Source organism: Trichechus manatus, unplaced genomic scaffold, assembly GCF_000243295.1.
Source record: "Trichechus manatus latirostris isolate Lorelei unplaced genomic scaffold, TriManLat1.0 scaffold00111, whole genome shotgun sequence".
Classification (NCBI taxonomy): Eukaryota; Metazoa; Chordata; class Mammalia; order Sirenia; family Trichechidae; genus Trichechus; species Trichechus manatus.
This window is the reverse complement of record NW_004444047.1, coordinates 5,717,029-5,733,508: the sequence shown is the minus strand read 5'-3', so window position 1 is coordinate 5,733,508 and position 16,480 is coordinate 5,717,029. Positions and strand designations below refer to the sequence as shown.

Here is a 16,480-nt window from a genome sequence, read left to right as displayed (position 1 = left end):
GGCCCGGCTGGTGAGGGGCGCGCAGGGAGGCCCTCGCCGGTGCGCTCTGGCCCCACCCGGGCTGGCCCCGAACAGCCGCTCCTTTGTACCCCGGCGCGGCCACAGACCGCGCATTGATGGCGAAGCGGCCTCGTGGGGAGGTGTGAGCTGAGTGGCCGCGGGCGCGGTGTGCCAGGGAGGCGGCCGGTCGCGGGCAGGAAGGAGGCAGATGGCGGCCCGCCCCCTCCGCGCGCCCCCCGCGCCCCTTTCTCCAGCCGAGGCTGCAGCCTCCGGAACAATGTCATTTTTTTATGAATGAAAGTGGGCCCGGCACTTGAATGTGCGTGTCATTCAGTAGTGTGATAGAGGCCGTCGGGAGGTCAGCGCGCGCTTTTAGCGCCTGCTCGGACGGCCCCTGCTTCCAGGGGCGCCGAATAGGCGGCCGCGGGGGGAGCCCCGTATTAGCATTCGCATTCAGATGAAGATATTATTTCCTACGGCCCGGGAATGTCAAGTAGCCTCGGCGGAGGGGCGGGCGGGGTAGGGCCCAGACCCTCGCTGGGACCCGCCTGTGGCGGCGGGGGTTGGGCAGGGGCCTCCTTCCATCCACCACCGAGAAAGGGCAGCGCCTTCGAGGCCCTGTCCCCGGCGGCGCAAAGCTTGGGGAGCCTGCCACTGCCCCCAGCAGATGAGGCCCCTCTGGGGCGCGGACAGAGGCCGCCCCGCCCCCTCTCTGCTGCTGTGTCTGGGCCTCCGGCCCCCGCATTGAAGCTGGTGAAACAGGTAGGGAGTTGATAGGTCAATAAACTTAATCCGGTTCCTTAACGAGATGGGCCGGGCAGTAAAAATACAAAGACCTCGTGAAGTTTACAGAGGCCCGGGCTGGCGCTTTCCCGGGGAACATAAATCTTGGAGCCAGAGCTGGCTGGGGTCAAGGGCGCTCGGGCAGGTGGTGGCCGATGGGCAGGATGACCCTGGCCACTCTAAGCCTGGCCAGAGCAGCTTGTCTGGACATGGGGAGGTGTTCACTGTGGGGGGCCTGCGGGTGGACCCTAAGTTGCTCCAGCCTGTACCCCAAGTTGCAGATTGATGGCAGGCACTCCCCCTGCAGTCTGACCAGATCCCACCCCCAGTGGCTTCTGGAGGGGCCCAGGGCATTTCTCAGGAAGGCGCTCCCTGAAGTCTCCCCCAACCCCCTCCACAGGGGCAGCTGTGACTGGACTTTGAGCCCGGAGGGCCTCTGGGTGGTTTATTAACCTGGGCGGAGCCAGAGGCTGCATTTGGGCTGAGCCTCTGGCCTCTGAGCCCCCTGTCAGGCCCTCGAGACTCCCCTGTCCACCCCTTCCTCGCCATGCCCTCATTCCCAGTTAGGGCCTCTTCTGGGCCCTGGGGTCTCCTTGGGTAGGTGGGACCAGAGTGGCCCCCAGGCACAGATTGTGAGGGCCCCCTTCAAACTCCCTGGCATGGTGACCTGAGTGATTTACAAGTGAATGAGCCCTGAAGCCAGCTCCCCTTGGCTGGTAGGGCTCCCTGACCCCAGCCCTGACAGGGCTCTGTGAGGCCGGGAGTGGCTGGAGGCTGCCAGCTGACGACCGCCCTCTGGGTACACTTTCTGAGCCTCAGTTTCTTCACCTGTCCTGGAGAAGAAATAATTGCAGGCTTGTAGGCAGGATTAGGCTGGATAATCCCGGTAAACCCTCATTAGCCCGCCCAGCCTCCGGATACCTCTCTGCCCCCCCATTGTTACAAAACTTTGCCGCATTCCCGGTGTGAGCCGTGGGGTCAGTGCTGTGGCACCCCTCCTTGCAGACTCTTTGAAAGCACGGACCTAGCTACGTGTTCTAGAGCTTCATGTGCATCCTAAGAACAGGATCCTTCTGTTCCATGACCCAGATCCTTTCTGGTTGGCGGCTCCTGGTCTACGCAGTCTTTCCAGTGGGTTGGTTTGAAGCGCTTTTCATACGCATCACCGGTAAACGTGATGCTTTGATGTTTAAGGCTCCTCTGATGGAGTCCCTGGGTGTTACAAATGGTCAAGAGCTCTGTTGCTCACTGAAAGGTGGGCGGTTGAGTCCATCAAGATGTGCCTTGAAAGAAAGGCCTGGTGATCTACTTCTGAAATATCAGTCATTGAAACCCCTATGGAGCACAGTTCTACTCTGACACACTTGAGGGTCCCATGAGTTGGAGTCGACTCGATGGCAACTTGTTTACTGGTTTGAGCGTTACCCCCCACCCCGTGCCACCTGCTGCATCGGGGGCACACGACTGTGGTGTTCTGGAACTAGGAGGAAGCTTCCCCATGGCAGGGAGCTGGCCCCTTGAGCAGAGTGGCTCCGGCTGTCAATCCCAGGGCATGGAATGAGGGCTGTCAGGGTCTCTCCCCTTCACGTCCCCCACTTGCACATTCTCTGGCTACCCTGAACAGTGGCGGCAGCCCCCCTCGGCCCCCAGCCCTCAGCAGCCCTGCCAGGTGAGTTTACTGCCCTGGACCCAGTATGGGAGACCTAGGCCAGTGGGTGTCAGGAAGACTTTATGACTGGATGCACTGGGCCCCTAACCTCTTCCTCATGCCTCCCCAAGCCCAACGTGGCCCCTCTAGGACACAGCACCCTTGGGTAGTGCCAGCACCCTATTAGAAGCTCAGCCCGGTTGGGGTGCAGGCAGGAGCAGGTATGGACTATTCTGCCCCTGTCCACTCCCCGCCTCTTTGATGTGCGTGGGTACCAGTTCCTGTATGGACGTGGGCAGTGCCTCCCTCTTGTGCTGATCCAGAAAGACCCCTTTCTGGGACCGCCGAGGGGGAGAGAGCACCATGGGGACCTGGCAGCCAGATGGGAGCTTGGAGCCGGGGGCCTTGTGGGAACTCCCCAGGTACAGCCAGACCCTGGCCCATTTGGCGCCCACTCCCCACACCATTCTCCACTCAGCCATCCCCCTGCCCGATCTCCCCCGGGTTCACCTGTGCACCCCCGGAGCTGGCTCGGGGCGGGCCTTGTGGTATGGCCAGGAGGCGTAGATGGCACTTCTTGTCTACCCAGCGCCCCCCGGGGGGTTCCTGGCCTTTATGGCAGCTAGTGGGGCAAGGTGGGTGGCAGCAGCAGGGGTCGGCCCTTGACTGAGCAGAGGGCCTTCCCCCAGCTCAGCAGGCCCTGCTCTCCTCCCATCCGCCCCCAGCAGTCGGTGGCTGCCTAGCCTGGCTGGCCAGGGGGACCACTCTGTGCCCCACAGCCCAGGCCCCAGGCCCTCACTGGACCAGGTTGAAGCAAATACTTGTGCAGACGGCTTGACCCACCATCGCCACCCAGACCAAACCGGAACTGGCCGGCTGTTGCCCTTGGGCTGGGGCCTGAGGCTGAGGCTGCCACGACCAGCCTGTTCCGGGCCTTCTGGGGGGCCTCCAGCAGCACCTGGTGCTGGGTGGTCCCCAGTGGATGCAGCGGCCAGGACTGGAGGGCTGAATGTCAGGCTAGAGCCCCTCACCACCAGGTCACTGCAGGGGCCAGCCCTGAGCTGTGTGTCCCCGTGGGACACGGGCTTCTGTGGATGCTTCCGGGATGAGTGTGGGCCCTTCTGGCTGGCAGGGTCCCGATGGGTGGCGGGGATGTGGGGCTGGCCGAGGCGGGATGGGCAGAATCCAGCCCGTCAGGGGAGCCAGACACTGGTGGCCAGAGCGGGCAGCTGAACCCTGGAATCTAGGCCACGCGTAGGCAGAATGACAAGTGACGGGCTCGGCTGGCCCAGCTGGGCCTGGGGAAGGAGGCCCGCCAGGCAGGACCACCCACCCCTGTCCCGGGCCCCGAGCCCAGGCTGCCCGCCTTCACTGGTCATTGTCTGGCCCTGGCAGGGAGGCCTGGGGGACGGTCAGCCCCACGGGTGGTGCATCCCCGTTCTCCACCAGGCCCTAGTGGCCCCTCAGGAGCTGAGCTGGAGGAGGTGCTGGGTGCTGCTGGAGGTCCTCCAGGAGCCAGGGGGCCACCAGCATGCATCCTTTCTTGGTGATAACCCTCACCCCATCTTCCTGGCACCTGCAGGGTGAGGCCATCTGGGCTCCTTGTTCTCCCCACTCACTGGCTTCCTCCCCCAGCCTCAGCATCCTCATCTGTAAAATGGGGGCCCCAGGGCTCCTGCAGGCAGAAGCCTGCCCACCACCTGGCCCTGGGAGACCTAGTGGCCCAACCTGGCCATCTGTTTACTTATGTTTTGGGGTTTCTTCGTGTGTGGTTTCTCCAACAGACTTTGTTGAGATGTGTTTTGCATGTAAGATGCTGGGGTTCCACATGCAGCTGGGGGTGTTGTGTCAATTCATCCCACCCCAGAGTACAGAGCATCAGCTGCTTTGAACCCCCTCTCTGCCCTACTCCCAACTTGAGGCAAATAGACCCCTGTGGGGTGTATTAATTGCTACTGCTTATAATGGTGTTGGAGGTTCAGCAACATTGTTGCTGACTTTGAAGCTGGACTTGAAGGCAGCTAAGAAGAACAAGAACAACAACAACACTGCCGAGAGGGCCATCTGTTCCCTCTCTTCCAGAGCTGATTTTGACGCCAATACGAGGATTTAGGGTGGGGAACTCTGAGGACCATCCTTTCCTGGGGTAAATCTCCCCTCCGAGGAGGCAGCGCTTGCCCTCAGCCTGTTAATCCAGCCTCATTGCCCCCATTTAAGCCAAGGGTCTGCAAACTACACCCACTGCCCGCTTCTGTACGGCCCGTGAGCTAAGAACGATTTTCACGTTTTTAAATGGTTGGAAAAAGTCAAAAGAATAATACTTTATGGCACGTGAAAATTATATAAAATCCAATTATCGGTGCCCCTAAATAAAATTTTATTGGAACACAGCCACACCCATTTGTTTACATATTGTCTAGGGCTGCTTTCGGGGTCCCTGGTGGAGAGAACAGTGAATGCACTCGGCTGCTAACTGAAGGTTGACCGTTCAAGTCTATCCAGAGGTGCCTTGAAAGAAAGCCCTGGCAATCTACTTCTGAAAAATCAGCTATTGAAAACTGTCTGGATTATTCATTAGGATCAAAACAGAAAGAAGGAAACCAAAAACTCTTAAAGAAGAAACTGGTCTACAGGACTAATGGTCTTCACAAAGCACGGCCTCATCTACCCTGAGACAAGGATAACTAGATGGCGCCCAACCGTTCTGATCAGGGCACAACAGATGAACCCTGATAAAATGGGAGAAAAATTTGGAACGAAACCTCAAATTTTTTTTTTTTTAATTTAATGCATTTTTTTTTAATTGTTGTAATTAAGTGAAGTTTACATTTCAAGTTAGTCTCCCATGCAAAATTTTTATACATACATTGTTATGAGACCCTAATTGCTCATCCCATTCTGCAACAGGACACTCCTCCTTTCCGCCCCTGATTCCCCATGACCATCCAACCGGCTCCTAACCCTCTCTGCCTTCCCATCTCACCTCTAGACAGAAGCTGCCCTTTTGGTCTCTTATATCTACTTGACTAAGAGGCACACTCCTCACGAGTATCACTTTATGTCCCACAGTCCAGTCCAATCCCTGTGTGAAGAGTTGGCCTCGGAAATTGTTCTAGTTCTGGGAGAAACCTCAAATTCTTAAAAAAAAAAAGAGAGTTACTGGACTGACTGAGACTAGAGGACACCAGGAGACTATTGCTCTAAGATATTCTTTAAACCTTGAACCAAAACTAGCCCCTGAGGTCACCTTTTAGCTAAATAACAGATTGGCTCAGAAAATAATATTATCCGTGAGTCCTGTTCTCTTTTAAAAAATCATCTATATGAGGCCAAGTGGTCAACAATTATTTTAAAATAAAGATGAGAATGTAAGGGAGCAGGGAAACTAGATTAATGGAAATGAAACAACCAGAACAGAAGTGATGAAAATGTTCACACATTGTGAAGAATATAATCAATGTCACCGAACAGCTTGTGTAGAAATTGCTGAGTGGGAACCTAAACTGCTGTGTAAACCTACACTGAAAACACAATAAAATTATCATTTAAAAAAAAAGGAAAGAAATGAAACTCTATGGAACACAGCCTAGTCTGACACACATGGGATCTCCCTAAGTCACAGTTGACTCTATGGCAACTTTATTTTTTGTGGCTGCTTTGTGTTACAGTGACAGAGTTGTGTAGTTGTGACAGAGATTGGGTGGCAGAGCAGGAAACCCTGGTTGTCTGGGTCTTTGGGGGAACAGTTTGCTGGCCGCTGGCTTGAGCCTTTCTCTCTGGTAGAGGCCTCGGCACTCCAGGCCCCAGACACTGCCTGCTGTGGCCTCTGCGGGTGTCTGTAAAATCAGGGTAAAAATGGGGCCTTCTGTGGCCTCACGTTTGCCTGTTTCCCCTGCAGAGGTCCCGGAGCCTGAGTCCAGCCAGCAGGAGCAGCTGGTCTTTGGCAGTGGGGACACCATGGAGCTGAGCTGCCACCCACCCACGGGTAGTGTCCCAGGACCCACCATCTGGGTGAAGGACGGCTCAGGGCTGGTGCCCTCGGACCGCATCCTGGTGGGGCTGCAGAGGCTGCAGGTGCTGAACGCCTCCCACGAGGACTCCGGTGCCTACAGCTGCCAGCAGCGGCTCACCCAGCACGTCCTGTGCCACTTCAGCGTGCGGGTGACAGGTAAGCTCCGGCCAGGTGGAGGGGGCTGGGCTGGCTGAGCTTCCCCAAGTGGGTGGCGTGGCCACAAGAGAGGCTGATGGGCACGGGGTCTCCAGGCAGTGGCTGCAATGCGCCTGCTGAGTGTCTTGCCGGTTGGGGTGCTGAAGCCGAGAGGAGGGCCCAGCCCCAGGAAGAGCTGTCTGAATATGGGGGCTCCGGCCCCACCCATGAGGGCCCCCTGGGCAGGCCAGAGACAGATGCTGGGAGGGAGAAGACACTCAGCTTCAAAGCTGAGAAGTGGCGGGTGTGGGCACAGGTGACAGGTGACTGCCCTTCATGGGCCCACCACCCACATGCCCCCGCTCTCCTGCCTGGCAGATGCTCCATCCTCGGGAGACGATGAAGATGGGGAGGACGAGGCTGAGGACACAGGTGAGACCAGGCCTCAGGCACACAGAGGGCTGGTGGGGGGCTGGCTCTGAGCAGGGCTCGGGGACCACCTGCCAAACCCTCCCCTCCCCAGGTACAGGCTGTCTGGGGCAGTCCTGGCTGCCAAGCCCTGGGCCCCGGTGGCAGGCCAGGAGTGGGAAGGTGACCCATACTGCAGATGGGGAGACTGAGGCACGGGGTGAGAAGGCCAGTGGAGCTGGGTCTGGGGCAGTGAGGCCCATGGGTGCTCTGAAGGTGTGGACGTTGACTCTGGGTGTGCTGGAGCCATTTTAGGTGTGCGTAGAACAGGGCATGGGGGCTCAGGTGTTCACCAGGCCCTTGGCCACTGTGGGGTGAGTGACCGTGGGCGTGAGGGTAGCAGAGGCAGCTGCGATGGTCCAGACGGGAGAGGATGGGGCTGTGGGGTCAGGGACGCCTGGTTGGGCGTGTTGTGAAGGCAGCACCAGCCGTGGTCTCCGACAGGTGGGGTGAGTGCCAGAGCAGGTGGGGACAGTGCTCCGGTGCCAGAAGCAGTGGAGGAGACAGGCAGGGAGCTGGGGTATCTGGTCTGGAGGAGCCACGTTTGAGATGCCAGTGGATGTCCACATTCAGATAAGGGTCAGTGTGGGGTGGACGTGTGCCTGGAGGGAACCCCGGTGTAACACAGGAGTTGCTGGCATGTGGACCAAGCCTTCTGTTTGCGCTCGGCACTGCTTCCTCCCTTCTGGGATCCAGTGGGCACAGAGACTCGACCAGGGAGATGGAGCGGGGCAGGAAACCGGGAGAACAGGGGCCCGAGGACAAGAGCAGGGCACTGGGGGCTTGTGAGGTCTCTGGGGATGCAGTGGCCAGGTAGGAGCTGCCGGGGAAAGGGCTCCCTCCAGGACCAAGCTCGGGAAATGCCCTGCGTCCCCAGGGAGCTGCTGGGCTCTTCCACGTTTCCCTTTTCTCTTTGGCTGCCAGGAAGTTCCGAGCCAGATTCCGGTTCAGCGGCCACAGCCGTCCCCCTCCCCCGTCCACACGATCCTTCATGCCTTCCCGAGAGTGTGCCCGACCCTGAGTTCCTGTTTTCCCCAGGCCTGGCCTGCCCATTTGAGGCCAGTGTTTGGCATTTCTGCCCTGTATGGGCTCAGGGGCTCCGAGTGTCACTGGCAGGGCCACCTTCCAGAAGTCTCCACCCGACAGCAGGCAGCTTTGAGTCAGCACAGTCTGCTGGCCCCTGGGAAATGGCCCCTAGCATGACTGCCAGTCCTGGGGAGCCCCCCAGGCTCTCACTCGGCCACCCTTGGGTTCTCTGCCCACCCCAGCCTTGGAAACATGGAGGGGAGCTGCAAGCGCTAGAAAGTGCCCTTTCCCAGTGGCATCCACAGTGCACCCCACCCCCCGGGCTCAGCGTCCTCTGTTTGATGGGTGGCCCTGGCTGTGTGGTCCCAGTGGGGAGAGTCCTCCTCCCTGCCGAAGGGCCAAGCCCTCTCCCGCTGCACCCCTGCTGCCTCACTCCCTGGGGACGCCCACCACCCTCCTTCCACATGAGTTCCAGCATGAAGGAAGCTTCTACCCAGCCCAGAGGAAGGAGGAAAACCAGTTGGGCCATGAGGGTGGGGGTGGTGCGACTGCCCTGCACGCCGGGAACGGAGGGGGCAGGTGGGGCCATCATCACTTGCCCCCACCATGGTGCCCCAGTGCGCCGCCAGGGTGAGCTGAGGGTCTCGGCAGAAATCTAACGGGCTGCTGCCATTGCGGCCGCTCCCATGGATGGCTGGGTCTTGTCCAGCCTCCTGGTGATCTGCTCCCAGGGCCTGCCCTGGCTCGTCCACCCAGCTGGGTGGCAGGACCTGGGCGGCCTGGTCCTTCCCTGGGCCTGGCCTCTGTCGGCTGGGTCCAGAGGCCACACACAGCGCATCGGTGGCCAAGCTGAGGTGACCTCAGCTCCCCTCTGTGGGCCTGCCTGGGGGGCACCCTGTGCCCCAAAGTCATCCAGGCCAAGGTGGGGTGATTTGGACCCCTACCCAGGAGGAGATGGCAGGGGAGGGGACACTCGGCCGGAGGGGCCAGCTCCAGGGGTGCCCTGGGGGATTTGGCACATGGTGCCAAATCTGCTGGGAGCCTCGTCTAGCCCTAGCAGGGGCCCTCAAAAGCTCAAGCATAACAGTGACCGTGAGGACGGTGCAGGACCGGGCAGTGTTTCGTTCTGTCGTACGTAGAGTCGCTGAGTCGGAAATGACTCAATGGCACCTACCAACAACTCCCTATGCCGGAAGGGAAACTGAGGCCAGAGAGGTGGGCAGCTTTTGCAGGTGGTGAGATTATGGCCTTCGTGCCCCCCTCTGCCTGCAGGGGCCCCTTACTGGACGCGGCCTGAGCGCATGGACAAAAAGCTCTTGGCTGTGCCGGCCGCCAACACCGTCCGCTTCCGCTGCCCGGCAGCTGGCAACCCCACACCCTCCATCTCATGGCTGAAGAACGGCAAGGAATTCCGTGGCGAGCACCGTATTGGGGGCATCAAGGTGAGCTGGGCGGCGGGTAGGTGCCCGCCCAGGCTCTGCCCTGGCCCCGTGGGCCACGCTGCCGCCTGCTCACCCCACGTGTCACCCCGCAGCTGCGGCACCAGCAGTGGAGTCTGGTCATGGAGAGCGTGGTGCCCTCCGACCGCGGCAACTACACGTGTGTCGTGGAGAACAAGTTCGGCAGCATCCGGCAGACATACACGCTGGACGTGCTGGGTGAGGCTCGGGCTCACAGGTGGGCGGGCAGGCCGGCCGGTGGGCAGGTGGGCGTGGCCGGGCAGCCCCTGAGCCCCATCTGCACCCACAGAGCGGTCCCCGCACCGGCCCATCCTGCAGGCAGGGCTGCCAGCCAACCAGACAGCAGTGCTGGGCAGCGACGTGGAGTTCCATTGCAAGGTGTACAGTGACGCGCAGCCCCACATCCAGTGGCTCAAGCACGTGGAGGTGAACGGCAGCAAGGTGGGCCCCGACGGCACACCCTACGTCACCGTGCTCAAGGTGGGGACCCGCCGGGGCAAGGGGACAAAGCATGGGGGAGCAGTACTGGGAGTCTGGGCCTGGGGTGCAAAGAGGCCGCTGCTGGGGGAGGCTGGGGTTCAAGTCCCAGCGTGCTCGACACTGTACTGGGGCCTCAGTTTCCCTCTCTGCTCTTGAGAGTCGGCCTCAGCCTGTTGAAGGCCCACAACATGGCGGTGGGCTGAGTTGTAATCCCAGGCCTTTGGGCTTGGCTGGGCTCAGCATCTTGGAGGCCTGGTAACCGAGATGGCCACCCAGGCTGGAGGGTGGCCAGAGGGTGGCCGGAGGGCCTTCCCAGCCCCCTCTGCAGCAGTGCCCTGGTCGAGGGGACACTGAGTAAGGGGACTGGGTGGCCGCTCCCAAAGCCGGCCCCAGTGGAGCATGCACTGTGTCTGAGGGCGGTGTGGGCTCCTCACCCTACCCGCCTCCCTTGGGCTGGGACGGCGTCAGCCTTGTTCCCATGGCCGCACGGGGTGGGGGCTGCCGCGTGGGGAAGGTTGCGACACTGAGAGCTCAAAGAGAAACATCTGCTGGAGACAAAACGGGCAGTCGGGGTGGGAGCAGTCACTTCGGGCCGAGCAGGAGAGGCCAACAGCATGGGGAGGGGGTGCCATTGACGCTGGTGCCTCATATGCATGCACACATGTGAACATGGGTGCTCTTGGCCCAGATGGCATTGGACGGCATTGCGGCTGGCCTAGCCGAGACCTCGGGTGGGCACGGCAGGGTGGGCCGGGAGCAGCTCCCACCCCATGCAGACAGTCTTCTTGGGGGATCTCTGCCCAGGGCCTGGATCTGAGTTGTGGGGTGAGGACGCAGAAAATGTTCCTACTGTGAGACCAAAACCTGCCTGCACACCTCTTCTAGGCGGCCTTCCGGGTCGCGGCCATACCTGGCGCCCACCCCTGTTCCTCAGGAGTCTCCCACCTCCTGCCTCATTAGGAGCCTGCAGAGAGTCTCGGGAACTAGGGCAGCGTTAGCGTGGCGTGCTGGGCGAGGATAGCTGGGGCTGGAGCCGGGCTCGCGCCCCCCACTGCACTCACACCCGGCCGTGGCCGCCGCAGCCCAGCCTGGGTTCGCGCGGGCAGCCGCGGGGGCGCGCCTGAGCCGGGTCTCTTGTCCCCGCAGTCCTGGATCAGTGAGAGTGCGGAGGCCGACGCGCGCCTCCGCCTGGCCAATGTGTCCGAGCGGGACGGGGGCGAGTATCTCTGTCGAGCCACCAATTTCATAGGCGTGGCCGAGAAGGCCTTTTGGCTGCGTGTTCACGGGCCCCCAGCAGGTAACGACTCTGTCCCACGCCTGCCTGGCACGCCGAGCTCTGGCTCCAATGCCCTGGCCACGCGCCTGCCCTCACGCTCGCCCACCCGCATGCCCGCTCTCGTGTCGCTCGCTCCCCCCACCCCTGCGCCGTTCGCTGCTCCTGATGGTGGCCACCTCCTGAGCGCTGGCTCCTCTCGCCTCAGCGCGCCCAAGACCCCTTCAAACCACCGTGGCCAGCACAGACCCTCCCCACCCCCACGCTCTCCCAGGAAGCTCCTGGCACCAGCAGAGGCCTCGCCCCACACTGTTTGTGAGCGTTTGCCGTTCCATCTCTTTCTCCAGCCACCAGCTCTGCTGCTTGCTCACTTCCCTGTCTGTCTGTCCTTCTGTCCGCCCGCCCGCCTGCACCCTATCCCCAGTCACCGCGCTAACTCCTAACTCTGCATGTTGCACCTGCGTGTCGCGCTCCTGGCCGCACGCCTGCCGCTCACTTGGGACAGAGGACTCTCGCCGGTGGAGGGCCTTGGCTTCGGGCTCCTGCGGCGCCGGAGGAGGCGGCGGCCGCGGCAGCGGTGGTGGCGGCGGCGTTTTCCTTGCAGCCTGGCTGGATCGTCGCCGCGTGGACTCGGCTGTGGAGCCCGTGGGGGTGCTGGCACTCGCCTATCGCGCTCTGTTCTCTCTTTGTAGACGGCAGGCGTTAACACCACCGACAAGGAGCTAGAGGTTCTGTCCTTGCGCAATGTCACGTTTGAGGATGCGGGGGAGTACACGTGTCTGGCTGGCAATTCTATCGGGTTTTCCCATCACTCTGCGTGGCTGGTGGTGCTGCCAGGTACTGGCTCCTTTGATGCTGCTCGCTCTGCTCTGCCCTCTCGGGTGTGGGACACTGCCTGGGGACATGCCACAGCCGCCGGGCACAGGCGGGGGACCCCAGCGGCTCGAGGCCGCTCCTTTCCTTCCAGAACCCTGTCTTGGCTCCACGGGTGCCTCCTCTTAAGCCCCCCACTGTCCCACTGGGCCCCCAGCAGCCCTGCTCCGGCGGCTTTGGCATCTCTTGGGTGCCTGGGTGGCGGTGTGGGCGCTACTGGCTGCTCGGCTTCTTCTCTGGGTCTGCCTCCTCCCTGCTCACAGGCATTTCCAACTTGACCGAGTGGAGGCATTGAGGCCTCGGTCCCCCTGCCCCCCAGGAGCCCTGGTCCCCACGAGGGGGCTGAGCCCCCTTCCAAGCCCCCACTGGTGCCCAGGGCTCCAGCTGCAGTGAGGGCAGTGGGTGGTGGGCCGGCCCCAACGCCTATGTCTTTGCAGCTGAGGAGGAGCTGGTGGAGGCGGACGAGGCGAGTAGTGTGTACGCGGGCGTTCTCAGCTACGGGGCAGGCTTCTTCTTCTTCATCATGGTGGTGGTGGCCGTGACGCTGTGCCGGCTGCACAGCCCGACCAAAAAAGGCCTGGGCTCGCCTGCCGTGCACAAGGTCTCCCGCTTCCCGCTCAAGCGACAGGTAACAGAAAGTAGATACCAGGTTCTGAGCCAGCCCAGGGCCCGCCACCCCCTGCACCCACTCCTCAGCCCCTCACAGCTGAGATGGTCCACCTGGCCTCCGTGTTCAGTACATGGGGCCCCATTTCTTTGAGGCACAAAACAATTCTTAAAAAATACTCAGTTCACACTGCCCGGAGGTCTGAACGCTCCCCTTCTTGGCCCAGTGCCCCGCCTCCTGCCCGCCTAGCCCTTTGCCTGCCCCACCCCCACTGTGCACCCCCACGGCACCAACCTGGCCCTGCCGACCCAAGCAGGTGTCCCTGGAGTCCAACTCGTCCATGAACTCCAACACGCCACTGGTGCGCATGGCCAGGCTGTCCTCGGGGGAGGGCCCCACGCTGGCCAACGTCTCAGAGCTCGAGCTGCCTGCCGACCCCAAGTGGGAGCTGTCCCGGGCCCGGTCAGTGAGGGTGCCTGTGGGGGGTGCACACAGGGCTTTGAGGGGCACCTGGGCAGGTGGTAACAAGAACAGCATGTGTGAGGCTGTGGGGCCTGGCCTGGGTGTGTGCGCACATACAGGGTGGGGTCCTGTGGCAGGGTTGGGGTGGAGTCAGCTAGGATTCAGGGGACATGGAGGATGTAGATATGGGGCTGGGACCTCGTGGAGAAGGTCAGGCCAGCGGGAGGTCCCCCTGAGATAGGGGCCCTGTCTGGAGGCCACAGGGCAGGAGGCCCAAGGGGCGATGTCCTTCATCTCACGAGCAGAGCTGAGTGTGGAAGGCTTCCCGGAGGTGGTGGCACTGGGCCTGGAAGGCGAGACTGGGGAGGAGGAGAGGCAGGAGCACAGTGTGGAGGGGCGGTGAGTGCAGGAGTGCTCATCCCTGCTTCCTGCTGCTTCCGCCAGGCTGACCCTGGGCAAGCCCCTGGGGGAGGGCTGCTTCGGCCAGGTGGTCATGGCGGAGGCCATCGGCATCGACAAAGAGCGGGCCGCCAAGCCTGTCACTGTGGCTGTGAAGATGCTGAAAGGTGAGGGCCAGCGGGGGGCACCTGGGTCCATGCTGGGGGCGGGGAGGAGGGCACTGACACCCCTCTCTCCCCGAGCAGACGACGCCACAGACAAGGACCTCTCGGACCTGGTGTCAGAGATGGAGATGATGAAGATGATCGGCAAACACAAGAACATCATCAACCTGCTGGGGGCCTGCACACAGGGCGGTAAGCGCCGCAGGCAGGCGGGCGGGCTGGAGCGGGGCTGCCCAGTGTCTGGGGGCCCGCATGCAGGGCGGTAAGCGCCGCAGGCGGGCGGGCGGGCAGGCTGGAGTGGGGCTGCCCAGTGTCTGGGGCCCGCATGCAGGGCGGTAAGCGCCGCAGGCGGGCAGGCGGCTGGAGCGGGGCTGCCCAGTGTCTGGGGGCCTGCACTCAGGGTGGTAAGCTCTGCGGGCAGGCGGGCGGGTGGGCTGGAGCGGGGCTGCCCAGTGTCTGGGGCCGGTAGCAGATAGATGTCTCCTTCTTCCCAACCCTGGCTTCCCCCACAGCCAGCAGGTGGCCAGGGACTCCCCCTTTCCGGACCCTGGCCGCGTCTGACGCTCAACACTTGCAGGGCCCTTGTACGTGCTGGTGGAGTACGCGGCCAAGGGCAACCTGCGAGAGTACCTCCGGGCGCGGAGGCCCCCCGGCATGGACTACTCCTTCGACACCTGCAAGCTGCCCGAGGAGCAGCTCACTTTCAAGGACCTCGTGTCCTGTGCCTACCAAGTGGCACGGGGCATGGAGTATCTGGCCTCCCAGAAGGTGAGCGGGCGTGGAAGTGGGGGTGACCCCAGGGTGGCAGCTGGCTGTGAGCCAGAGCAGGCTGCCCCTGGGGAGGGGCTGGGCCGGGGCTGATGGGGGATGGCCTCAGTCCCTGCTCCCTGCCCCCAGTGCATCCACAGGGACCTGGCCGCCCGCAACGTGCTGGTGACAGAGGACAATGTGATGAAGATTGCTGACTTTGGCCTGGCCCGGGACGTCCACAATCTGGACTACTACAAGAAGACCACCAACGTGAGCCCAGCCCCAGGGGGGCGGGGGGCAGGGCGGGGGGTGGGCAGGCAGGGCCCCTGGCCCAGAGGCCAACTGACAGCCCAACATACCCTCCCCACCCCCAGGGCCGGCTGCCTGTGAAGTGGATGGCTCCCGAGGCCCTGTTTGACCGAGTCTACACCCACCAAAGTGACGTGTATGTGTCCCCTCCAGGCCTCAGGGTCCTGTGGGAAGGGGGAGCTGTGTGGGGCATGCTGGGGGGCAGGGGGCTGGGGGCCAGGGCAGAACCCCACTATCCTTGCCAGCCCCCGTCAGGGCTCAGCCTCGTCCTAATGGGGTGGCTCCGGGGGCGGTCTCACTGACAGCACCGCGGCCCTCTCCCGCAGCTGGTCCTTTGGCGTCCTGCTCTGGGAAATCTTCACACTGGGGGGTTCTCCGTACCCCGGCATTCCCGTGGAGGAGCTCTTCAAGCTGCTCAAGGAAGGCCACCGCATGGACAAGCCGGCCAACTGCACACACGACCTGTGAGCTCCGCCTTCCCCACCCGCCCCATGGCCTGTCTTGGTGGGGTGGGCAGATCAAGGCAGGGTGAGGGCGCAGGTGTCGCCAAGGCCGTTCCTGAGTGAACGTGGGGACCCAGGCCTGCAGGCGGGACGTGGGGTGGCTGAGCGTCCTGTTGTCGCAGGTACATGATCATGCGGGAGTGCTGGCACGCCGTACCCTCCCAGCGGCCCACCTTCAAGCAGCTGGTGGAGGACCTGGACCGTGTGCTCACTGTGACATCCACCGACGTGAGTGCCGGGCCCTGGGGCCCCACGCTGGCTCGGAACAGCGCGGGGCAGAGGGGGAGACAGGCCTTCTGGGGCACAGCCTGGGCCAGGGGAAGTGACGGGAAGGGGGGCGCAGGGCGGCAGTGACAGCCCCCTGCCCACAGGAGTACCTGGACCTGTCGGTGCCCTTTGAGCAGTACTCGCCTGGCGGCCAGGACACGCCCAGCTCCAGCTCCTCAGGTGACGATTCCGTGTTTGCCCATGACCTGCTGCTGCCAGCGCCCCCCAGCAGCGGGGCCCCACGGACGTGAAGGGCCGCCTGACTGAGTCCCCGCCAATGTGAGACCTGGTCCCCTGATGGCCACTGCCTGTGCTGTTACCATGGGGCCCAGTGGCCCGGGCCTGGGCCCCAGTACGGATGGATGGACGGACAGACAACACCTGTGTGTGTGTGGGTGTGTGTGTGTGCTAGAGAGAGAGTCTTGCGCTGCTGTATAAGACCCTTGTGCCCAGCACCATCTGTGCCTGTAGCACCCAGGGGCCTTCATTCTGGGTGACCAAATGGAGAATGTCAGGGGGTTCCTTGTGGAGCCCCTTGAGCTGGGGAGCTGGGCCAGACTGCTCCTTTGCCCCCACTGCCATCCCACAGGGGACATCACAGGCTGGGGTGGGCATCCATGGTGGGCCTCAGCCCCTCCCCTGCCCATGCTGAGCCTGCAGGGCAGCCCCTCTAGTGAGTCAAGCCTCCTGCCAAGTGCCACCTTGTGCCTGCGGTGGGAGGTGTCAGTGAGCAGCCCCCCAACCTCCAGGCCTCCCCACTTCCCACCCCGTCCCCCAGAGACTGAAATTACGGGTACCTGAAGGCAGCAGAGCCTTTACTTCTATCTGAAAGGTTTGTTGCAAAAGTGCGTGTACATTTAT

The 16,480-nt window shown here is 62.3% G+C and overlaps 1 protein-coding gene across 4 annotated transcripts in view; it reads left to right on the top strand.

Moving 5' to 3' along the window:
* The window catches only part of FGFR3 (fibroblast growth factor receptor 3), a 17,019-nt gene extending 1,149 nt beyond the window's left edge, over window positions 1-15,870 (top strand). The window contains exons 2-17 of one of the 4 annotated variants that reach the window (XM_023738009.1): window positions 6,330-6,599; window positions 6,957-7,013; window positions 9,336-9,514; window positions 9,607-9,730; window positions 9,822-10,012; window positions 11,978-12,122; window positions 12,596-12,786; window positions 13,082-13,227; window positions 13,672-13,793; window positions 13,872-13,982; window positions 14,368-14,558; window positions 14,688-14,810; window positions 14,915-14,985; window positions 15,176-15,313; window positions 15,475-15,580; window positions 15,724-15,870. In XM_023738009.1, coding sequence (XP_023593777.1) covers window positions 6,330-6,599; window positions 6,957-7,013; window positions 9,336-9,514; window positions 9,607-9,730; window positions 9,822-10,012; window positions 11,978-12,122; window positions 12,596-12,786; window positions 13,082-13,227; window positions 13,672-13,793; window positions 13,872-13,982; window positions 14,368-14,558; window positions 14,688-14,810; window positions 14,915-14,985; window positions 15,176-15,313; window positions 15,475-15,580; window positions 15,724-15,870 — 2,312 coding nt within the window. Of the gene's footprint in view, window positions 1-6,329; window positions 6,600-6,956; window positions 7,014-9,335; window positions 9,515-9,606; window positions 9,731-9,821; window positions 10,013-11,158; window positions 11,310-11,977; window positions 12,123-12,595; window positions 12,787-13,078; window positions 13,228-13,671; window positions 13,794-13,871; window positions 13,983-14,367; window positions 14,559-14,687; window positions 14,811-14,914; window positions 14,986-15,175; window positions 15,314-15,474; window positions 15,581-15,723 lie in introns of all 4 variants that reach the window. The other 3 variants (XM_023738008.1, XM_023738007.1, XM_023738010.1) reach the window with 3 other exon arrangements.
* Window positions 15,871-16,480: the final 610 nt, after the last annotated feature.